We start from the raw sequence: 24,687 nt of genomic DNA on the forward strand, positions 1-24,687 counted from the left end.
TGGATTGTAAGACTCAGAAGCCTGTGCCTGTGCCCTTCATGGCATCTGTCCCGTAGTGGAGTGGCTGAGCATAGCTTTTGGGACCCGATTGCCTGGGTACAACTCCTGGTTCCCCACTCCCCCCACTAACTGTGTAACCTTCAGCAACTTAACCTCTCTGTGCCTCAGTTACCATATCTGTAAAATTGGGATAATAATAGTACAGACTTCATAGGAATTTTATGAAGATTAAATGGGTTAGTTGTTCCAAAACATTCAGAACAGTGTTTTACCCATAAAGGCAGTGTTAGTTTTTGCCGTATACTTGGATATCGCCTGTTTTACCCATAAAGGCAGTGTTAGTTTTTGCCGTATACTTGGATATCGCCTGTGAACTTTAGGTCTTTGATGCCTGACCATCACCCTCCACTGTACACCTAGATCCACCAAGTGTCACACTAGGGGGTTTGGATTAAGTAGGTGTTGTTGCAATTGCTGACAATGTTTGGTTCATTCAAGTTTTAATTTTGCTAAAATTATTTTGTGAAACAGATGGATTGTGAAGGGTGTTGACAGAAATAAAACAACTATTAAAAAATAGGTCCACTCATGTCCAGTGCTGGGGAAAAAAATGAAGATGTCCTTATTTAACAGAGCAGAGCATATTTCAAATGTTAATTTTATGTGTGCTGAGTAGATACTAGACATTTGTACTGGTCTTGGTTGTAGATGGCACTAAATCAGTTTTACCATCTAAGTTTTTGTTTAAGTTTAGTATTTCTGAAAGATGCGGTCTATTTTATGACAAATCATATTCAGTAAAACCATTTCACTTGTTTAGATTACTTTAGGACTTCTGAGATCACCTATCTTGGTATGACTAGTGCCAGATCTGATGAGTCTTTGCTTTTTTTTCTGTTTTCAGGGAAGCTGTGATTAAGCACTCATTGGTACATAAAGTATTCTTGGACTTTTTTACCTATGCACCCCCCAAACTCAGATCAGTAAGTTCTTGGTTTTTGTTTTTAAACTAAAACATGGAGAAGGAGCGGTGTAGAAATTTGAAAAACTGCTTTGAGGTACATTGTCTTTTGGAAATTTTAGAGATGCTTCCTTATTTAGGGAAGATAATTTACTCACCTCCCTTTGAACATGTTTGCAAATTCCATTTAGATATTCCAGTAAACAATAGAATTGACCCTAGTTTTACTAGTCATGTTGAATGTTTATACCTTAATTATAATCTGGAGGGTATCTGCTAGCTAGCCTACTCTGAAAATTAACTAACTCATGGAGGAATATTCAAGCATTCGGGTAGTTTTAAATTCAACTGTGCCAAAAAAAAAAAAAAAATTAGCTTGGCATTAAAAGGTTAGAGGAGGATACGTTTGTAAAATTAAATGGACCATGAAAACCTGGACTTTAAATGATAGAAGAACAGAGAGTGAAGGTAAATTGCACTGCCCTTCAAGTCAGTCATGGGAATACAAATGAGAATTCATCATTTATTTCCCTGAACTTTGCTTGCCTCATCGTACAGTGAGCTCATTGTCCATTTGTCCTCATTTTCCAATCACAAGGGATAATGAAAATAATGAGACTGACTTAACAAATATGCCAGACTATACGTTCACTGGAGTTTTGACTCTCTTAAAATTGGCATGCAAAATAATTTCCCAACGGTAGCCACCCACCTAAGCTTATGGTTCGATGACCATAGCAGCACCTTCTCTTTCGGAGATTTCTCTTATTTCCTGCAAAACACAGTATCCCACAGTTCTGAGGTAGGACTGTATGCTCAGAAATGACACAATGATTATTTGAATATATTCAGTGGTAGAAAGTATCTTTTTAGTGTTGAATGTTTCAGTAACAGCAAAAAATATTTTGTAACTTAGCATGCATGTAAAGTAATGAGACAAATTGTCTTTTCTGGTACTGGGGGCATTTTCAAAAGAGACTTAAAAAAAAAAAAAACCTTTGGGGAAAATGGAAGCATAATTGGGATATATGCCTGGCTTTCCATCTGGGTAGCTCGGAAGAGATTCCTAAGTTCAGGTATGTTAGTTGAAACTGCTCTTGAGAGTCATCTTGGGAAGCGATGTAAGATACTTGAGGGTGAAATTGTTTGTTCCTTGATGAAATTAGGCACCTACCCTCTCTTTCCTGGAATGAGGCTTTGTATTTATTTATTTAACGTAAATTTTTAAATTGGGAATAGACTAAAATGGGGCTCTGAAGCTGTTCGTTGCCAGAACTCATTTACATTCTATGTGCTTATACTTTGAAAATATAGGGCTGGGCACGGTGACTCACGCCTGTAATCCCAGCACTTTGGGAGCCCGAGGCGGGCAGATCACAAGGTCAGAAGTTCAACACCAGCCTGGCCAATATGGTGAAACCCTGTCTCTACTAAAAATACAAAAATTAGCCAGGGGTGGTGGCGGGCGGCTGTAGTCCCAGCTACTCGGGAGGCTGAGGCAGGAGAATCGCTTGAACCCGGGAGGTGGAGGTTGCAGTAAGCCAAGATCGCACCATTGCATTCCAGCCTGGGCGACGGAGCGAGACTCTGTCTCCAAAAAAAAAAAGAAAGAAAATGTAAATAAGAAATTATGTACATGGAAAATGAAGGCTAAGGGTTAAATTAAGCTAAGCTACGTAGTGAGAAATTAAATGTTTTTTACTAAAGGGTCATTTGTAGGTGAGGTCTTAGTCTAAATGTTAGTACAGAAATTTTTCATAAGGAAATAATATATAAGCATATTTATGGTAAAGAATATGATTTTTGGAGATAATCCTGTTATGAACTAAAAAGGGAACTTTTTCAGTCAAAATGAGTGTTTTGATTCTGTTTATTACATACAGGTCTCTTTTAGGGAGGAGCATTTTCTTTATCTCACTTATTCTGTTAAAAGCTCCCTTCTTATCACCACCACCTCCTAGGCTTCTTTTCTTTGGAAAATTATTAGAATATATTATAGTACGCATATAGTTTGTGACTTTTTTTTCTAACGGACGTTGGTAAAAGTCAGATATTGTGTTTAACAGAAATTGTCTGCCAGCAGTATTTACTGCTCTTGACGGAAAAGAACGTTTCTAGAAAGAGGTTTCTAGAAAGAGGTTTCTGTTTGATGGCCTACAAAATGAAATTGTTTGCCACCTGGCACTCTCTTCCTTTCCTTCTCTCTGTGTAACTGGCCCCTGTAGACAGACAGGTAAAACAGCAGAAAGAAGAAAATAAAGCAAAGCCCTGTTCCTGACAGCATTTGTTCCCTAGGAAATGATTGAAGCCATCCGCGAAGCAGTGGTCTACCTGGCACACACACACGATGGCGCCAGAGTGGCCATGCACTGCCTGTGGCATGGCACGCCCAAGGTAAGTGTGACAGCACTTGTGCATTTAAACTGTACAAGTCAGGGCCATGCTTTATCTGCAGGCTTGTTTAGCTGTCCTTAGACTTTTAATCTCCTTTGGTCTTTTCCCTATTGTGCACAGCAACATTATCTTCCAAAAGTTGTGCCTCAGGGCCTGATGGGAATGAGCCATCTTCTTTAGGCCTAGTGTTTCTTCTTTTCTCTGCTGTAGTAGAAACCTTGAAGTTTCATTAAAGGATGGGAAGAGATCTATCAAGCAAGTAAACATAATACGTATTTAAGCTTTAGTTTATAGAGGTTTTGGTACCTCCTCACTTAATGATCATACTATGGCAGAGGGAAATGGGAAGGGCTAACAAACAGCTGGCCACACACATTTGCTCCCATAGGTGTTAAGTACTTGAGGGAAAAGGTAAAGATTCTTGTTAGGCACAGAAGTTTAACAAAAATGATCATTATTTCCTTAGTCAGCATAATTCTGCCTTTAAAAGGTAGTTGTACTATATCTACTTTTTTAATGCAGATTTAGTTTTGTTCAACAAATGTAGACGAGTACTAACTGTTTGCTAGACTCTGCATTTGAGGACAGTTCAGACCTTGGAAGAAGGGTCTGTCTGGTCTCACTGTGAAAGGTGGCTTCACTAGGTTTGCCTTGCAATTTGCAATTTAATGGTTCCATATTTATGTCTGAATGGATTGTCACATACACATCTAAGCTTGTGATAGTTCTAAGAGAACTTCTTTGGTATATTACAGTTTTTTCATTCTGGCTGCATAACTATTTTTACTAATGAAAAAATATGCCATTCAAATGAAAACTTAATAAATATATTAAAATGTTTAACTACAAAATACCCTTAATACATAACTGAAAGTTCAGTGAGACAATCTTTCCTTTTTAAGGACAGGAAAGTGATTGTGAAAACAATGAAGACTTACGTTGAAAAGGTGGCTAATGTAAGTATAATAAAACTACATATTTCTTCAAATTATTTTTAATAGTAAGATGTATTCATGTATATTACAGAAAATTTGGAAAAATTCAAAAAATTACCAAGAAGAAAATTATTGTTTTATTATATTTTTCTGTGCATATACATGTATTTTCATATTTTATCTACACAAAATGGAAATCATGCCACATGCATTCTTTTCTTCTTTTTAAATTTAACATTGTATTGTGATAGTTCTCTACTTTTATTAGATATTCTTTGAAAACCTGATATTTACTAGCTTTTTTGGTGAATTTGTCCAGTTGTGTTAATTAAACATGGGAATTTACTGCCTGGATACGGTATGTCCATATTTTAGTCTCTGGGTGAATGATGCCAGATTGCACCTCAGAAACTTGATATTAGTTTTCCTTAGGACCAAAACCATAAAAGAAATTAAAATGTATCTTTTTATTTTTTAAGAATAAATTTGCAGTGTAGTTATGGAAATTTTATAGTTCTTTAGAAATGCAGTAACAATTTTCCTAATTTTTTCTGGGGAATTTGTTGCTTCAAAAATAGTGTTTATATGTTTTTAGATATTAAATAATTTTTTCATGCTGTTACTATGGAGTACTATAACTAGAAAATATGTAGTAAATACAATTTTAATTTTTGAGTTATATTTTATATATTTGATGGATAACAGTTCATCAGTAAAGTTCTAATTTATTGGTGAACTAAAATTATGTGGTAATCAACCACTTTATCCTTCGGAAAAAATCCAGTGAGAACTACTAACATCTGGTGAATACTTCAACTTGTTTGAAATAGTAAGTCAAACAAGTTAAAATTAATGCTGTGTAATTGTATACTTGACTGTTGTCTTCTGTTGGGCTAGAGATTAGAAGAATTCAGAAGGCAGCTAACATTCCTATAACAAAGTGAAATACGGAATTCTCTGATGAGTTATTTCCAGTGTATGTGATTTTTTTATGATTCATAATTCAATGTTAAGTAAATTTTTATGCGTGGCATTCTAATTTGAATACTTTACATTAAAATGAGTAAAAACTAGAATGTTAATAGAAAATTCACAAAGGTATTAATAGTATGACATTTTTAAATAATTAGATTGTTTTAGTTCTACAGTTTGGTTATGTCAGGTAATTCAACACTAAGTTTTTTGAGAACCTAATCCCAGCATGGCATCATGATGGTAACAGAAATTAGCAATACATGTCTTTTTAAATCTCTTAAGAGTTACTTCTAAAGGGGTGATAAACTAACATTACCCATGGATTTGATCCATGGGTTATTTAGAATTATTAATTTCCAAATATTGGGGGTTTCTTGATATACTCTATATTTTGTTCCTTTTAAATTTATTGAGACCTATTTTATGGCCTAACATATGGTCTACATATTTTGAAAATAATATATTGTAGAGTTGTTTGGTGGGGTATTCTATATTTGTCAATTAGATCAAAGTAGTTGATAGTGTTCATACCATCAATGTTTTTACTGGCTTTTTATTTTCTAGTTCTATCAGTTGCTGACTATACGTGTGGATTTGTCTATTTCTCACTTATATTCAATTCTGTACCAGCTTCTGTTGTATTCATCCGGAAATATTTTATGCTTGGTTATGCTTATGTGTGTCTGAGTTAAGAGAACTGAAACCAGTGATTTTTAGTAGGCACATTGTTCTCCATTTTGTTTACTTCACTTAATTCATATTACGGGTCATTTTATTTCAACATACATACATCTGTCTACCTCACTTGTCTTAGTGACTATAACATTTCATCATATGCCTGTACCATAATTTATTTAACCAGCCCCTACTGTAGGGCATTTTGTTAGTTTCTAGAATTTTTAAAATTACAATTAGTATTTCCGTGAATATACTCGTATGTAAGTCTTTGTACTTACATGGAAGCACGTCTGCAAGATAAATCCCTAGAACTAGAATTGCTGGATCAGGTCATACTTGCATTTTAAATTTGTATAGGTGTTGTCAGTTGCTCTTCAAAGAAGTTGAACGACTTTACATTCTCCACAACATAAAAGTGTGCCTGCTTTTTCCTAAACCTTTGATAAATTAGTCTATTGTCAGAGGTTTTCACCATCGCTTATAGGATAAATGGCATTTCATTGTTTTAATTATTGTCCTTAATTAGTTCCTAAAGCATTATTTCATACATTTAAAGACATTTGTACTTCTGTTTTTTGTGATCTGACTTTTCATGTTCTTTGCCCATTTTTAGTTGGTTGTTGGTCTTTGTATAGTAAGGGTGTTAGACCTTTGTTGTTTATCTTCAGTTTGTCTTTTTGACTTTACAATTAGCAACTCCGTTATTGTTTCTGATTGAAATTGTATTATCTGTGATATTCATCAGATCTGGCTCTGAATGATTGTGGGCTATTATCAAAAATCAAATTCCTATCAAAGTTTAAAACAATTATATCAACATCCAGGATACTCGTGTGACAAGCTCTGGAAACAGGTTTTAGTTTTGTTTTGTTTTTGTTCTTAACATAAAGTAGGTGTTTTAAAGTAATGATTTTTATATCATTCTCATTCAGTGTATAATTATACTCTTCTAGTTTATTTTTTTCATGTTTATATTCTAATTTTGTGAGATCACATTAAAGAAATTGAGCAATATAGAAAATTAAAAATTATTTGTATAACCCAGAGATGACTATTACAATACCTTGCCTTCCAGGATTTTCTGTGTACGTGTATTATGTATATTGTGTGTGTGTGTGTGTGTGTGTGTGTGTGTAAAATTGTGTGAGTTTATATTTTCTTTTTCATGATTGGAGTATCTTATATATGTGTTTATATATGTAGGTTTTTTGAACCCAATCTTATAACTTGAACTTCTAAGTATAATTTTCAAGTAGCTATTCATTAACAGTATACCTGTTTACGTAGGTATTAGTTTTAGACTATTTGGTAATGAATAATGTGCTTTAAAAAAAATCAACTTTACCTCTAGAATGAGGTCATGATAAGAGAGAAAGTTCATTAGAATGGCTTTTATTCATCTTGTTTATATTATGTTAGACAAGTTGTCAATGTAGGTAACCTTTATGAAGATATTCTGTGTGTGGAATAAGAGCGAAAATCTATGCACTTGTTTTTAACCTTTACTGGCTTCCAATTCTTGCAGGGCCAATACTCCCATTTGGTTTTACTGGCGGCATTTGATTGTATTGATGATACTAAGCTTGTGAAGCAGATAATCATATCAGTAAGTAATTCTGATGGTCTTGAATTTAAGTTACATCGATAAACCAGTTGTGGATGTGTAAGCTTGATTTCACCATGCATGTGTAAAGACTTGCAGCTGTGCCTTCTATCAATATTTTTGCTTACTTTTAAGTTAATTATGTTTTATTTTGGAGGTTTTATTCCTGTATAAATCTCAACCTTGTAACTTGATATTAATACTGTTTTAAATATTTAAGACTGGTCAAATTAAGATTTAACACTTTTATTTTGGATTAGGATAACATGGTACTTTAGACTATATGCGATTCTAAACTATGGAAAGTTAACAAAGTAATATTTAGATATGATCAGAAATTAGCATAGTAATTCCTCAGTTATTCCAGAACTCAAATACAAGCAGAGAATATCTGTGACCTATTAAATTCTCTCTCTCCCTGTGGAGAAATAATTACCTCTGCACAGTTACCCAGTTAATCATTACATCTGTGCTGGATTGAGCTGATGGAGAAGAAAAATGTACAAGACTCACTCAGTTGTGATGCTTCTTAGAGCTTTTGTAGGGTCAAATTAAAAGTTATTACTAAAATTAAAACTCTAGCTTCCTTTTTACATTTCAGCAATTCCTTCTAGTCCAGTGTAATGACCATAAAGTGCTAATACATGAATGTAGTGTATTTGTCCCTAAACTTGCCTTCAGAAAAACTAATTGTCCTCTTAGGGGAAGTACTCCAAAGTCAAAATTGCATTCTAAACTATTTGTTTTCTTCATTCTGTATCAATAGCCTCTTTTTCTGATTCTACGATTGTCTTTTCTCTTCTTCTAATTTTAGTGTATGAGTGGTGTTGAGTATATGGTAGAGGTTGTAGCAGGGTGGGGATAAGAAGATACAAGCTTGATAGTAGTGACCAAACTTGGAAACGTCTTGAAAACCACATAATCTGTATAGATATAGGTTATTTGTCTGAAAATTACACACGCCTTTCTGTTTGATATACATGAATGGGACCCTTAGAGAAATCTTAGTGATGACCAGTGGTACTTTCACATCTGCGAGAAAGAAGAATGTGGATGATTCAAAAAGAGAATTTACCTGTTGTCAGGTGGTGGTGCTATGGTCTGTCTTTGTAGCCCCTTGGGATCAGTAGAGCTGAGTGTAGTAGAAAAAGTATACCAGCTAGTGGAGGGGAAGATTGTTTTCTTAGACGCCAGCTGTAGGTCCCAGTGTGTGTGAATTTCTCATGCCCTTGCTGTCATTTTCCAACTTTACCCTTGACTATTTTAAGATTGTGATGACTTTCTTTGGGATAGGATTGTGGGAAGAAACAAGTTGGCAAGACTTCAACGTTACGAACTGAGTATTTTGACATGTTCCTTGTGACTTTATTACCCTTTTGACTCCAATCAATAATGATTGTTTTTCATTCCTGTGACAGAGATGTGAGGCCATAGAATTGGCTAATGAATAAGGTCGTTTCACAGAAATGGAAACAGGCTGGGATATTGAAAGTTTGCTTTTGTTTAATATTTTCACGACAACTAAAATTTGCATAACTGTTCCAAATGGATTTCAAGAGAAACCAAATTTCCTTCACGATTTGCCAGAATTGTCTGTTCATTTTTTTCCAAGGATGTATGCCACTTAAAGTTGCTGTTGAAACAGTTTTAATTCCTTATATCACTTTGATTCCCACAACTGCTTAACCCACATTCTTAATGACTTTATCATACTTAGGGCAGCTTTCCCTGAATGGCCTGATTTGCCGATCTCTTGTCTGTAACTGACAAATGTTCAACAGGTTCTGTGTATTATTAAACTGTGTAGCTTGTGATAAAATTCTGGAATGCTAATTGCCCTTGAATTTTTCCCACCCCTCATCTACGACAAAAACAGTTGCAGTATGCAGTGCTTTTAAAAAATAAACAGGAAAGCTTAGTGTTGCTAAGCACTCTGTTCAGGGCACCCAGACTTCCCAAAAATGTCAGGTTGAAATCACAGCCTGGTCAGCTGAGCCTTTCACCTTTCAAAATGGATACGAGCTCTTTCTAACTACTTTACTTTCCTAAATAAACATAAAGTTTCATCCAGTTTACCTTTGTTGTCATTGATACGCAGGCGGTTTGACAGCAATGTTCGTTGGAAAGTAAATAAGTACACTAGCTAATTGCTGTTTGAGGGTGAATAAATATTGATGCATATTTTTAAAGGCATTGTCTTTAAAATGTACAGAAAGGTATGAATAATACAGTGAACACCCAGCCTCCCACCACCTGGCATAAAATAGAACTTAACAAATACAGTTCAAATTTAAGCCCTTCGTGTACGCATCCCTGGTATCCTGTCATCGCCCCGTATCTACTATGATAAATTTGGCATTTATTATTCATATGCATTTCCTTATCCTTTCACTATATGTAGACATTTTTTATTTTGTAAAACATGTATCTAATTTTATTTCACATGTTTACAAGTTCTGTATAAATGATGTCTTACATGTATTCTTCTGCATCTTGCTTTTTTTTCTTTTGTCACGTTTGTGAGATTTAGCATCGGGTCAGCATGCCTTTTTTATAAAGGACCAGTTAATAATTATTTTAGCCTTTGTGGGGTATATATGGTCCTATCACGTATTCTTATTCATTTTGTTTTTGTTTTTTAAAACCCTTTTGAAATGTAAAAACCATTATTAGCTTGCAAGATGGACAAAAACAGGCTATAGGCTGGATTTGACCAATGTGCCATAGTTTACCCATCCACATTCTAAATCATTTCTTTTTCGCTGCCAAATAGTATTCTATTACATGTGACTATACTGCGATTTATTTTGTTTTTCTGGTGATGGATGTTTAGTTTGTTTACAATTTTAAAAACTAACTTTAATTCTTAATTTTTGCTAATCCACATCCATGAACATTCTTGTGTATGTCTCCTTGGGACATGTTAAGTTTCTCAAAGGCACTTAGCAGAATCTCTGGACTGCCAGTTTTGCTGCATGTGTTTATATAGAGAGTCATGTGTTCCTGTTTCCCACTCAGCCACTACAAAACCATTGCATTACGCAGTGCTTTTAAAAATAGCCAGGAAAGCTTAGTGTGTTGCTAAGCATTCCATTTAGAGTAACTAGATTTCCCAAAATGTCAAGTTGAAATCATAGCCCGATAATCACTGCTTGTTTTCTGTTAAGACTAAGCTCTAGTGTAATCACCAGATAGTGATCTTCTAGTCAGATGTGGTCTCTCCACCCACTCAACTACTGTAGTCTTTTTCTTTGCCATCCTTTCCTTGAGCAGTTAATCATGATCTCACCCAGGGCTCACAAACCTGCAAAACCTTCATTGACCAGATAGGTAAATGAGTGGCCAGGCCAGGTGTGAGACAAGGAGATGTGGGAGGGACTATAGGAAATGGCGAGAGCACACGCCCTCTCCAAGGTGGTGGGCGCCATTCAGCTCCAGTCCCTGGCAGTGTGAGCTCCATGGCAACAGATCTTCACATTTGTTTTCTTTTTAATTGAGGTAAACTACACATAACAAAATTTACCATGTTAACCATTTTGAAGTATACAGTTAAGTAGTATTAAATATGCTAATTGTTAGGCAATCTCCAGGACATTTTTTATTTTGCAGAACTGAACGAGGCACTGTACCCACTAAACTAGACCTTCCAGTTTTTTTAGTGCAGCTGAAAAGGTAGACTTTTGCAAATAGTCACCCTGTTTTCAGAACAAAACACTCGGGAAGCTGCCTGATGATCTAACCTGCCCTCTATAGTTCTGTTAGCCATTAGTTAAATCTCTTAGTTTTAACTTTTTATTAACTGTCTTCCCTCTTCACTAGATTTTAGGTTCCATATAGTAGTCTGCATTTCTTTTTGTCCCCACAGCAAACTACCGTAAGAGTGGACACCACAGGCTCAGTCTTCAGCACCATGGATGGGTTGATTTGTACATTTCTAACCTCGACCAAAAATGCATACACATGTGTGCATCTTTTATTTTGACCTTTACCCTTCCTCTTTAAAAGAGCATTGGCAAAACAAGAGTGCCAAGGTATCTAGCTAGAGGTCAGCACAAGGCGGTCAGAACTGGCCAAAGATGTCTTCAGAAGGAAAGTCTTTGTAACTCCCATGCTTTCTTTGTTTACTTGCCTACTTTAGAGCTTAAGAAGAAATCACAATAAATGGGCCTTTGTGAATTTTCTGTAAGTTAACTCTTGTTAGGAGTAAGCTAAGCCAGAACCTTTCAAATTAAACAATTTTTGCTATTCTTTCTCTTGAGGGTGAAAACTCATGACTCAGCTAGCTTTATTAAATCTCCGTAGTTAAGGAGGATATACATATTGAGAGGTATGCTTTTCATATGAAATAATTATTTTGTGGCAGCTTTCACTTTGCAGTGTGACTTTTTCTGATTTGCTCCTAGTAATAGCCCATGCGTTAGGCAGGTCTATCATTTCCTTTTAAATATAAGGGTATTAATACGCAAAGAGGTTAATGGATTTGCCAAAGGCTACACAGCTTGAACTCAATACCCCAGAGACTAAATTCTGCACAAAATTAACTATGCCTTAGCTGTCTCTTTTTATACATGTTACTGGAATTGTTAGTACACACTGTGTGATAATCCAGAACTTCCCCATTTTCTCTGTAACCCAAGTTAAAGAGAAGTGAAGTGTATAAGTACTCTTTCAAAGATGTGTGTTTTTGATGGTAGGGGAAAGCTGGAATGAGGGTGATCTGGGGAAGGATTAAATGATACTACATTTTTTTTTTTCTGATCAATAAGGTGGGTTGAAAAATATTACATTTTGAAGTAAATGTTTTTTAGTTTTTTGTAAAATTGCTATTTATAAACATTGGCTTTCTTTTAAAAGCCTTAATTAAATATGAATTTAGATTCTGAATTCCTTAATCACAAACCAAAAGGGAGTAAAGTTCAATGAATTTGAGGACTGGTCTGAGTAGTTTTTAAGCACAGGTTTTATGCGTATCATGAAGTCCCAGTTTCTCACTTTATAAAACAATTTCTGCCCAAGCCATATGTGTCGGATTAGTCCCTAAGCGTGGAAGCTGTGGAGAAAGCTCGCTATATGGAGGAATACATTGCCAGCGTCATGCCTCCTCCCTATACCAAGGGAAAAAAATGTTAAATAAAAGTGAAGAGTAGCCATTATAGTTGTTCACTACATACAGTTTTTGTTTTTTCTCAAAAAAAAAAAACCATTTTTAACGGTGTTATATTTCAGAATCATTTTGTTAAGGGCCGCGAAGTTTTGTTTCAGTTTTTTTTTTTTTAACTGTAGAAATTGGCCCAGCCTATGTATTATTCTCACCTCTTTCTTTCAACAAATTAACAAAATATATAAGAAATTAAAGCGTTTGTCCTCTTTTATGAGTTGGTTAAAGCTTAATATAGGTACCTAAAGGTACAGTAAAGGCACACTCAAGTTACGCCATATTTGGGGCGCTAAACACTTCGTTATCAACAACACATAGATTGTCTGGGTGCGGTGGCTCATGCCTGTAATCCCAGCAGTTTGGGAGGCTGAGGTGGGTGGATCACCTAAGGTCAGGAGTTCGAGACCAGCCTGGCCAACATGGTGAAACCCCGTCTCTACTAAAAATACAAAAATTAGCTGAGTGTCATGATGCATCCTGTAGTCCCAGCTACTCCGGAGGCTGGGGCAGGAGAATTGCTTGAACCCAGGAGGCAGAGGTGGCAGTGAGCCAAGATCGCGCCACTGCACTCCAGCCTGGACAACAGTGAGATTCCGTCTCAAAAAAAAAAAACATAGATTAAATTCACATTGGAGCTTGTTTGCCTTGAAAGAGTTCCCTACCTTGTAACAAGTTCTGTGTATTTTTTGTGTGTGTGTTTTCCCATTTATTACTGAAATTTTATGTTCATTTTCCCTGGGTGCTTGAAATTATATATTCATTTTGAGGTGGTTAGACCTATTGAATTTTCAGTTCTCTGAAAACTTTTATGTTTTACATGGAAATCTTTATACTGTGATCTTAGACTTCAGAAGTAATTAGGAGAGCATAATGAGGATCAGACTGCTAGAAACAGGACGTAGTGGTCAGAAGATTATGTTAGATGATCAGTGCGCAGCTCTCAGTAGTGCTTGACTCCTAGTAAGCACTTAATGAGGGTTAGCTACTGTTATCAGAAGCATGCTATACTTTTGTACAAAAAATGAGGGAAGGTTGGGATTTTAAAAAGAGAAACATGGTGTTTGGAACCTGGAGCAGCATCATCAGCTGTAGGATCATGACACAGCGAGATTCATGGTCCCATGGTTGATGGCTGACTTGATTTTGAGCTCGGTTCCTTACACTGAAATTGCTAATCTCATCATAATAAATAGGCCCTTTTAAGAAGAGCAGATCTGAATGTGTCCTCTCAGAGAGAATCCCTTTCCTTAAGAGGAGGTTTTATGTTTGAAAGAGACTGGATTTGGAGTTGGAGAACCAGGACACTGCCACTGTGAGTCCTCTGGCAGGTCCTCTCCTCTTTCTGGATGCCTCATCTGTAAACCTGGCCAGTTGGACAGAACTCTTTCCGAGGCCCAGCCAGTTCTAAAGAATATGGGGTGCTCAAACATGCATTGAATACTTGTAAAGTTTGTTACAAGAAATAGGAGTGTCAGAGGTGGGGAAACAAATTGATGACTCTTCTGTTGCATCTTCTCTATTAAGAATAAAGGAATTTTTAAAAATTTTCAAGTGACTTCTCTGTCTTTGAAAACATCAGATTTACACAGGAGTTTAGTTAGGGTGGGGATGACATTGCTTTTGTCCCTTAAATTCGAACAACTAGAAAAGGAGGTTACTGTTCTTGGGTATGTTGATTGGAAATGTCATACAGTGTAAATTTGTAACTGCTTAGTTGAGGCTTTCTGGATTTGGTTTCCCCTCCTCCTCTGTTTTTGTTTTTCATTGTGGTAGCTAAACAGCCTTCATTTGCCATGAATAAGCAACCTAACTTTAAAAGCCTTTATCCACTTGTTCGATTTAACAGAGTTTCTTTATCTCCTTTCACATACATCCCAGCAGGGAAATTCTAATAGAAATGTTCTTCATTCATGCCGATGCTACATTTAAATGCAGCTGCAAATTAACTGTCTCTACTCAGTGACCTCAGCAAGTGATGTCCCTCGTAATAGTGGCCCAAGAAATACTGGCCATAATGAATGAAGATAACACCTTTAAATATTTTTTAAGTCCTTGGGCTTGGTCAGTTAATATAAATGAGTTGTTCAGTAATGCTAGTCACAAAAGAGAATTGATTCTGTGTTCTAAGTGTAAATCTCTGTGTGCTTTAATGAGACAATTTCAGAACTAGCTCCACATTTTCCATGAAGTACGCTGGGAAAAATAGTTAAGTATGTCCTTCACCATTGAAATTCCAGGCATACTTTAAGACTGTAGATATCAATTCTTTTTGTTGTTGTTGTTTATAATTTTATAGGACATTGTGCTCACTTCGGCGGCACATACACTATAATTTTATAGGAAATTATCAGTTCCTTGTTTAGCACAGTAAATGACAAATATGGAAGGAAGGTCCTGTAGTACTTTTTTAAGAATGCAGATATTGATTCTTCTTTTTGTTTATAATGTTATAGGAAATTATCAGTTCGTTGCCTAGCATAGTAAATGACAAATATGGAAGGAAGGTCCTGTTGTACTTACTAAGCCCCAGAGATCCTGCACATACAGTACGAGAAATCATTGAAGTTCTGCAAAAAGGAGATGGAAATGCACACAGGTAAAAACAAGTAGAATGGCTTGACTTCTTTATTCCTCTGCTCTGGTTGTCTGCTAATGTTGAATAGTGCATGCGTCCAGAAATCCACTTACGCCTCTCTCTAAAATTGCTGAAAAGGTGAATTCCATTGTCACGCCTGTATTTTTGACAGATTCTTAAAGCTTTTATCTTGAAAAGGAAACAAAAGTGTCATGCCAAAAGAATACCTCTGAGCCCTTGGCACGTAGTAGGCATTCAGGTGTGTGGTTTGATTTTTGTTTTGCTTTCTTTTCAAAGCTACCGATACCACGTATTTGACTACCTAGAGTATGGTGTCCATACGGCAGTGTAAATGTGTTGTTTTGTGGGTATGTTGTTTGGTTTTTGGATTTTTTTTTTTTGGTATTACACAAGCCAGACTCCCTTTATTAAGCGCTTGTTCTGTGGCAGGCATTATTCAGATCGCGGGACAGAAATATTTTTAAAAACAGATAGAACACATACTCAAATCACTCACTGTCTACGTGCTTAACAGAAAGATAGACAATAATAATAGAGTGTGATACAGTCTGTGATAAGCTCTTAGAGGTTTTTGTGATAATAAGATCACATTTCCTTTGCGATTTATCTTACCCTAATACCCCATTCAACATATTCAACAGTAAGAAAGATACAGAGGTCCGCAGACGGGAGCTCCTAGAATCCATTTCTCCAGCTTTGTTAAGCTACCTGCAAGAACACGCCCGAGAAGTGGTGCTAGATAAGTCTGCGTGTGTGTTGGTGTCTGACATTCTGGGATCTGCCACCGGAGACGCTCAGCCTGCCATGAATGCCATCGCCAGCTTGGCAGCAACAGAACTGCATCCTGGTGGCAAGGACGGAGAGGTAATATGCCGTTAAAGGCCAGGCAGGAAAGCTGCAAAGGCCACAAAAACTTCATTTTTGGAGGATGCGGGGTGTCAGTAAGAAAACTGGGGAGGGAGATGCCTGTTGAATAACAACAAAGAACCTCCCACAGCAGCAATTACATTCATCTTTAATTTTCTCTAACCATCTGGGTCAAAGCCTGGCACTTGGGAATGTTTTGCAGACGTGTATTTGGTTATGAATGAAATCATTGCCAAGTGTTGAATGCCCAAGGTGCTTCTGACACCTGAGATTGGGGAAGAGAAGATTGGGGAAGAGAAGAGATCTTAGAGAAGCCCTGGCTCCTCCTGACCATATTAACAAATGGGAAAGATGAATGCAGCTTGAAAGTTTCGCTATAAGGAGACTGAGCTGGTTGCCTCCCATACTTGCTAAGGAGAAACCCAAGTAACTGGGAACGATCGCTATTGCTCTTGAAAAGGAGTAAGGTTGAGCTGAAGAGATGCTTTCTTGAGCTGCTCATCAGATAATCCCCTTAGGTAGTCAGGTGTACTTAAACAGCATGCAGCATTGGGTTTTGATGTTTCTGCTCCAGTGTTCTGTCCTGTAGGTTTATTTGTGTCTGAGAATGGAATATTTCAGTCTAAGACATGATTGGCATTAAGATGAGCCTTGTGCTGCTACTGTTCAGAGCACATTTCATGAAGCTGAGACTAAAGTGCTGTGCAGTGGTTGTGTTATCTGACATAACCGTCTTTTGGTCTGGGGATTAGAATAGATCTCTGGTCCCCCCAAGTATGATGGTTGCTCTAGATAAAGACCTCTTAAGCCTGTGGAACTTTAAAAGTGGCCGAGTCCTTATCAGTATGTGGTGACATAAATTGTATGTATTCATTCAAATGTATTTGCATGAATGAAAACAGCTTTTAAGATGGACTGTTCTTGACCCCTCATAGCTTCACATTGCAGAACATCCTGCAGGACATCTAGTTCTGAAGTGGTTAATAGAGCAAGATAAAAAGATGAAAGACAATGGGAGAGAAGGTAGGCTATGAAATTTGACCTTTTCTTGTATCTTATATGGAATTCCAGTAATTCCTGCCATCCCTGAACTTTATACCGGCCATTTAGGCTCAAATGAAGTTTGTTGAGTGTTTAGAAATGATGTCTGTGAATAAGAAATGATTCAGTGGTTGCTGGTAATGCTTTTTCCCCTAGAACTTTGTGCCCGAGAACTCTTTAATTTTCTTTCTTTTTTCCACCCCCTCTCACTCTCTCTGTTCTCCTTCCTCTGCTGCTGCAGGCTTCTAACCTGGCTTGGTCAATGCCTTAAAATGCCATTCTAATGAGGATGGTGAGCGGGGCAGGGGGTCCCAATTGTTGAGTATCATTACCTCAGTAGAAAGGCATGATATTTATCTCTATGTTTGAAGAAAGAATAAGCAGAGGAAGATTATCCTCGTAAGAGAATTTTGGACTAGTGCCTGTTTATTTGGTATTGAAATACATGTGACCAAAGAGTAAGCCAGTCTTCGGCGCTTTCTGTTTTTTTGTAAGCCTTACAGCTGCTCTGTAGAAACTCAGCTCTCTAGAGAAGGACAGCATTAGCATTTGCATGCCATTCCCCTCTCAGTCCTGTCTCCAACCAGACCTTCACTTAGGAAATCCAAATTGCATCTGGTATTTAAACCACTGGAGAGATTTTTTTCCCCTAGTGAATTAAAACAGTTTGGGCTTTTCATTACAATGACTGAAAAAAAAGTGACAGATCGTGAATTCATGTCTTACGGCAAGTGGCAGCTCTAATGGCTAGTGAGGCAATCAGTATAGCAGTAGAGCTGTCTCTTCTCGCTTTACCTTTAAGAATGGGGACCTGGGGCTATTTTTCACTGAAAATTTTTTTTGTAAAAGAGAAGCCTTGTGATGAATATTAAAGAAAAAGATAACATATGGAATCATCTTTTTCATTATTAAAAAGTTAATGTATAGTTGAGTTTATGCCAGAAAAGTAGTCTGGCTTAACGTCCAGTGGTTTTTATCCCTCTTAATTAAAATGTGCTGAGAACCCTAAAATCTGCCTGTTTGGGTCTGATGTGTTTGTCTTGTCATATTCCTATAGCACCAAATAAGTTGGTCCTCCTGCATGTCTAGCTGTTTTGATTCTCTTTTACTGTATAGTCTTAAAACGTAGTAATTTTCAAAACAATGACTTGATCAGGGTCTGGTGGAGCTTGCCTCCTCTGTGCTCAGAGTCAGTCATCTGAGGCTGCTCGGTTTGTGGCTGGAGTGTCCACTTTTCGGAATAACTCAATCACATGGCTGGCAAGTGAGTACTGACTGTTGACTGGAGATCAACAGCTTCAGTTTCCCTTCCTAGGCTGCTTGGGCTCCTGCACGAGATAGTGGTTGCTTTTTTAAGAGTGAGCATCCTGAGAGAACAAAGTAAATGCCTGGCACTTCCATGATTTATCCTTAGCAGTCATTTAATGCCACTTTCATCATACTATTTTGGTCAAGTCAATCACAGAGGCCCCTCGTGATTCAAAAGAAGACATGGATTCCCCCTGTAGATGGGGGAGTGGCTGCATTCTAGAAGAGCACACAGGACAGGAGATATTACTGTTGTCAGCTTTGGAAAACAGTTTGCCTCACTAGGTGAACTCTGTCCCTCTTTAGCAGGTACCATTAAAGGCTGAGTAGCCATAGGCCTCTTGACGTTTAAAGAGTCCTTACATTTAGGTATCTGAATGAATTATGTAGTACATGCTACCTGACTATGATGTTTGCCGTCAAGATAGGTTGTCCCTACCTCCATCTACACTAAATCTTAGCTATCAGAATTTCTCCTGTGTCCAAGCATTAATTGCACAGTGAAAAAGATAATACCAATACCTTGGGAATCAGAAGTACCAGAATAACAGGAGACAAATGGTATTTTTGGTTTGTGAGTATGTAAGTGTTGTAAAGAGAAATGCCAAGTGTAAGCTAGAACAATCATTTATCAACCACTGTTGAACACGTGAACACTGTGTTATGTTCATGGCACCTTCTGAGTGAAGCATTTCTCCATGAGGAAGAACTTGATTTCAACCAACCATGAGGTGCTACTGTGAAACATTTATTTACTGAATAGCTTTCAGGTCAAAGTTAAATCGTTAAATAGTACAAAGAAATGCAGACATAACTCAGTGAGTGTTTTATTAGAATTCATTGTTTATCTTGAGTAATTACTGCTAAACATAGCCTAGGTTTTGGATCAGAGTTAAAAGAAATCGCTTTTTTGAAAATGCATTAGATAAACCTGCACTGGAATTTTTAGTGTTAAAAGGGAGACTGGGTGAAAGCTACTTTTATTAGCTTTTTTATTTAAAAATATTTGCACGTTTGAGGGCAGTAGAGAATGGGTTGGGGAGTATAAATCTTATTATATGATGTTCACTAAGCTTCAGTATATTTTACAGGTTGTTTTGCAAAAACTCTTGTAGAGCATGTTGGTATGAAGAACCTGAAATCCTGGGCTAGTGTAAATCGAGGTGCCATTATTCTTTCTAGGTATGTATATCGTGTGCCCTTCTATGAGCAGGGCCTGGTCATGCAGAAGACATACTTCCTTCACATTGATTTATCAGTTCTAATATTTGTTCTCAGTAGTCTAGTATTACTTCCAGTCAGTCATGGTCTAGACAAGCATACCAAATATTAGAAAGCAAATGTAACTCTTTCAGTCAGTCGTTAGAATTTTTTTTTTTTTTTTTTTTTTTTGAGACTCCATCTCACTCTGTCACCCAGGCTGGACTACAATGTCACAATCTCAGCTCACTGCAGCCTCAACCTCCTGGGCTCAAGTTTTCCTCCCACCTCAGCCTCCTGTGTAGCTGAGACTACAGGCGCATGCCACCACACCCAGCTTTTTTTTTATTTTTTTATTTTTTGTAGAGATGGGGGTCTCCCCATGTTGCCTGGGCTGATCTCAGACTCTTAGGCTCAAGCAATCCTCCCATCTTCATCTTCCAAAGTGCTGGGATTACAGGCATGAGCCATTGTGCCTGGCCCTTAGGATTTTTTAACTACCATCTTTTTGACAAATTATAACATTCACAAGATATCAGGTGGCTTCACCATGTTTATGGTTTTGACAAAAACATAATTGTTTTTTTTTTTTTGAGACGGAGTCTCGCACTGTCGCCCAGGCTGGAGTGCAGTGGTGCGATCTCGGCTCACTACAAGCTCTGCCTCCTGAGTTCATGCCATTCTCTTGCCTCAGCCTCCCAAGTAGCTGGCACTGCAGGTGCCCGCCACTATGCCCGGCTAATTTTTTGTATTTTTAGTAGAGACATGGTTTCACTGTGTTAGCCAGGATGGTCTCTGTCTCCTGACCTTGTGATCCGCCCACCTTGGCCTCCCAAAGTGCTGGGATTACTGGCGTGAGCCACCGCGCCCAGCTTGTATTTTTTTTAATGAATAACTTATGTCCCTGTGAAAACTGTGACAATGTTGATTCTTAAGTCATGCCTAATTCTACATGTAATTTCCTTCATTGTTTTAAAAGATTCTAAAAGGATTGGAAGAGCATTTGCTACTGAAGTCTGTATGCTAATTGTTGATATCTGACTTAAAATGAGAAAAAAACAGTGATGAACTGTGGCCTGTTTTGTATTATTCTCTGAACTTAGTTGAGTTTATCAATCCACAAGTCATTGAAATTTTCCAAACATTCTATGTGCAGATGAAAACCTTCTGTTAAGAGCATTCATTTAAAAAAAGATTTGTATGTTGCCTTGAAGCAATTACTGTTGATTTTTCCCCTGCTGTGTTATTAAGGTTTGGGAAAACAGATACCAACTCTAGTTTGAATTTCTCAAGATATTTCACTTGCAACATGCTATGCAACCTAATTTATATTGTTTGCAAGTGTTATTTTAAATGTTTCTTCAACATATACCTGATCTGGTACACATATACTCACAAACACACGTAGGAGCATTCGTATCTTCAGGTATGTCAGTGTCTCCCAATATGTAAGTGTTACAGATCCTTTTGTTCATTTCTGCTTAAAATTAGTTAATTTTCCAGTTGATGTCAAATGGTCAGAATTCATTAGCTGATACATGAACTTTTTTGTTACAAATTCTTTTACCAGGCATTTGGAGTATTAACATCTACTTACACATTCTTTCTTTACACTCAATTAACTGGAAATTTCAGCAATGCCATGAAATTAATTTATAAAGGATGTTCATCAATCAGAACTCCCATTAGGTGGATTTCAAACATAGGAAGGATACTATAGGTTTATTATGGAGCACTACTTAGAATTGGAACAGGAGCACAGGAAATATTTGAAGGTCTAAAGGGAAGTTGAGCTATATGTAACAATAATACAAAAAATTGTTTTTGTAAATTTTAGGTGAAAAGAAAATCAGCCTTGTATGTTGGCTGAAAAGTAATTCAGAGAAGCAAAATTCTCTATCATTTGGGAGTATTGGCTCTCGACAGACTGCCTGGGTTCCAGCTTAGTGCATAGCCTTGGGAAAATTCAGCTTTCCTGGGCCTTAATTTTCTTGGTGGCAAAAAAATGAGATTAATCATAACCCTATGGTTGTTATGAAAACTAGATTGGAATGATGCATATAAAATGCCTAGTATTATGTCTAATATGTGGCATATGCTTAGTAAGCAATAACTATTATGTGTTATATAACTGTGTGTTTAGCCAAGATGCATGAAATTAAAACACCTAGTGAGTCACGAATTCATTACAAGGGAACCTTACTTTTTAGCATCATAGGTGGCAAGCTGAATCTGTTGCTTGTCTTCCAGAAGCAGTAGAATACTGCTTGGTACTGATCATTTATCCTCCTCTTTATTGACATAATGGAAGTTATTGGGACCAGGGACTTTGGAAAATACCAAGTACCTCATTTCTAGAATGTGTTTCAGAGGTCCGTATTTACATATGGTCCTGAAAAAGAAGAGAACAGGAAATTCAGGCCTGGTGCTCTGCGGTCAGAGCTGTACGTCGTATTCACAGAGAAATGGGCCCGCTGTTACCAGTGTCTAGGGCTCCCTTCACTTTTGATAGGGTACTCGGGCAGGGTTTCGGAAAGCAGAGGCCGGGGTTATTTTGTTGAATAGCTAACATTTATTGAGTGCTTACTAAGTGTCAGGCTCTGGCTGGGAGCTTTAGATACAAGGCCATTTGAACCTCAGAAAACAACTCTGTGAGGTAGAAGGTGGACTCTGTTGTGAATCCCATTCTACAATTTGGGAAACTGAGTCTTAAGAGAATTTAAATAGCGTGCTCTTGGTTGTACAGTTACTGAGTGGTAGAGGCAGGTTTCACACCCAAGCACTGAAGCTCCACAGTGAAGCTCTTCGCCCCTTCACTAAACGTTAGTGCTGTGGAGTTCAGTGAGAAGGCTGCTAACTTTGACCTCTCTGTGCCTCTCTTCACACATTTTCATTCAGCCATGTGGTGGGCATTTTTTGGCTGTCTGCTCTATAAATGTAGCATCATGAAATAAATAAAATACGGTCCCTGCTCTTGAGCTTATAATCCTGAGATGGGGAAGGGAAGATAGAATACATGTAGAATCATTTTAAGACAGATGTAAGTAAGTCCTAAGATAATGTGAAGGTAGAGCCAACTCTGTATGGAATGCTGTTGGTCCTGCAAATGTCTTTGCTTGGGTGACTCCACCAGCAAGATTCTAAAACATTTTTTTCCATGGCTTTATAATATAAGCTACTGGTCCTCATCATTCATCCTTTGAATGAAAAATAATGTGTATATAGTTACAAGGCTTGTCTCACAGTTAACCAAGTCTTTTATACTATTGGTACAGGTAGTATTGGAGATGATGTAGGAGTTCTTATGAAATTTAATTTTTTTCCTCTCTTCAGTCTTCTTCAGAGTTGTGACCTAGAAGTTGCAAACAAAGTCAAAGCTGCACTGAAAAGCTTGATTCCTACATTGGAAAAAAACAAAAGCACCAGCAAAGGAATAGAAACTCTACTTGAAAAACTGAGCACATAGGTGGAAAGAGTTAAAAGCAAGATGGAATCATTTTTTTCTGTTCTCTGTTTCCCAATGCAGAAAAGAAGGGGTAGGATCCACCATACTGGTAATTGGGGTGCTCTGTATATGTGTTTCTTCTTTGTATACGAATCTATTTATATAAATTGTTTTTTAAAATGGTCTTTTTCAAAAATCTCAGCTGTCTCCTCTGTTACATCGAGTAGTAAGCATATCAATGTGTGAGGCAATTAATGTGGAAGGTTTACCAATCATATGTGGTGGGACCAACCAAATATATAAAGTGTAATTGAACGAGTTGATTCAGGGGAGAAGACATCTTCAGTGAGCATAGTCTCAGAAGGCTTCCTGGAGAAGGTGGGACTTGAAAAGACTTTCATCTTGTCAGAGGAAGGCAGGATGTGGAAAAGAAGAGCCAGGGGGAGTCGTGGGCACAGTAAAGTGGAATTTAATGAGTACCGGGGGAGTGAGGGGTCCACAGCTGCCTTCCTAGCTGTCTTATGGATTAGGTTCCATGCTAGATTTTGTTTGAAAGCCACTCAGGTAAGTTAAGCTCATAGGAGGAAATGTGCTACTGGAATTTTCTGGTCTATCATGGTGAGAATGGACTCACTCCTCTCCATGCGCTAGGTATTCCACGTCCATGGTTCTGCTGCCTTCCCTACTGCTTCCTGTTCTTCCAGATACTTGGTGCTATCTCTCACCCACTGTGGCTTCTCCTCTGTTTACTTTGTTCCTGTGAGTTTATACAATTTTATTTTTCCAGTCTTATCTTACTGTTTCTGAAAGGAACAGAGATAAACTCAACAATGCACCATTTTTAAGCAGAAATCCACAAATGCCTTTAAACAGATTGAAAACAACCTACCTGGCTTCATGGTGGTCTTCTTTTCCATGGATGAACTTAGCAGATCTGAGAATGTCTTTTATTTGAAAATTCAGCTTATTGTATTTTCAGTTTGCATCAAACCCTGCTTTTCCTAGGAATCAGCTGTTGTTAGAAGGAAGGAGAACCCCATTTTCCCTTGAAGTCTGGTGTAATAAGTATTTGCATAACAGAATAAAGGCCCCTTAGAGGAAATGGCTTCCTACCTGAACAAACTCAAAGGACTGGCTCTTGAAACATGAGATGGCACTTCTGTTTCTATTTCAGTGAAAATCTGAAAAAGTTACATATTAGTTTTAGCAGATTAATCACTTTTAAGATTAAGTCTGGCAAATTTATGGATATATGTATTTAGAATAATGGTTAAGAGAACACAAGATCACAAAGTAGCAGCAGTTAGTATGGAGCCCGTAATCAAACTATTTCTAGGCCAAAATTAATGACCTAAACAAGCATAAAAATTTGAGATTTGAGCTCTTGTCTTACCTTTTGATAGTGCTTAACCTAAGGAAACTAAGTTTATGATCATCCTCATCTTTTCTGAACCTAAAAACACCGCCACCAAAGTACCCCAAGTCTCCTTACTTCCCCAAATGCGTTAGTAAATTTTTTTAATGAA

General features: G+C 37.3%; 1 protein-coding gene across 3 annotated transcripts in view; it reads left to right on the top strand.

Moving 5' to 3' along the window:
- The window catches only part of PUM3 (pumilio RNA binding family member 3), a 41,150-nt gene extending 17,793 nt beyond the window's left edge, over positions 1-23,357 (top strand). For 2 of the 3 annotated variants that reach the window (XM_005581832.4, XM_065530612.2), the window contains exons 10-18: positions 905-983; positions 3,257-3,355; positions 4,258-4,311; positions 7,469-7,549; positions 15,158-15,300; positions 15,942-16,164; positions 17,103-17,190; positions 19,608-19,698; positions 23,050-23,357. In XM_005581832.4, coding sequence (XP_005581889.3) covers positions 905-983; positions 3,257-3,355; positions 4,258-4,311; positions 7,469-7,549; positions 15,158-15,300; positions 15,942-16,164; positions 17,103-17,190; positions 19,608-19,698; positions 23,050-23,182 — 991 coding nt within the window. In that variant the 3' untranslated portion in view covers positions 23,183-23,357. Of the gene's footprint in view, positions 1-904; positions 984-3,256; positions 3,356-4,257; positions 4,312-7,468; positions 7,550-15,044; positions 15,120-15,157; positions 15,301-15,941; positions 16,165-17,102; positions 17,191-19,607; positions 19,699-23,049 lie in introns of those variants that run through there. The other variant, XM_074017578.1, reaches the window with a different exon arrangement.
- The last annotated feature ends 1,330 nt before the right edge of the window (positions 23,358-24,687 follow it).

This window comes from Macaca fascicularis, chromosome 15 (assembly GCF_037993035.2).
Source record: "Macaca fascicularis isolate 582-1 chromosome 15, T2T-MFA8v1.1".
NCBI classification, from domain to species: domain Eukaryota; kingdom Metazoa; phylum Chordata; class Mammalia; order Primates; family Cercopithecidae; genus Macaca; species Macaca fascicularis.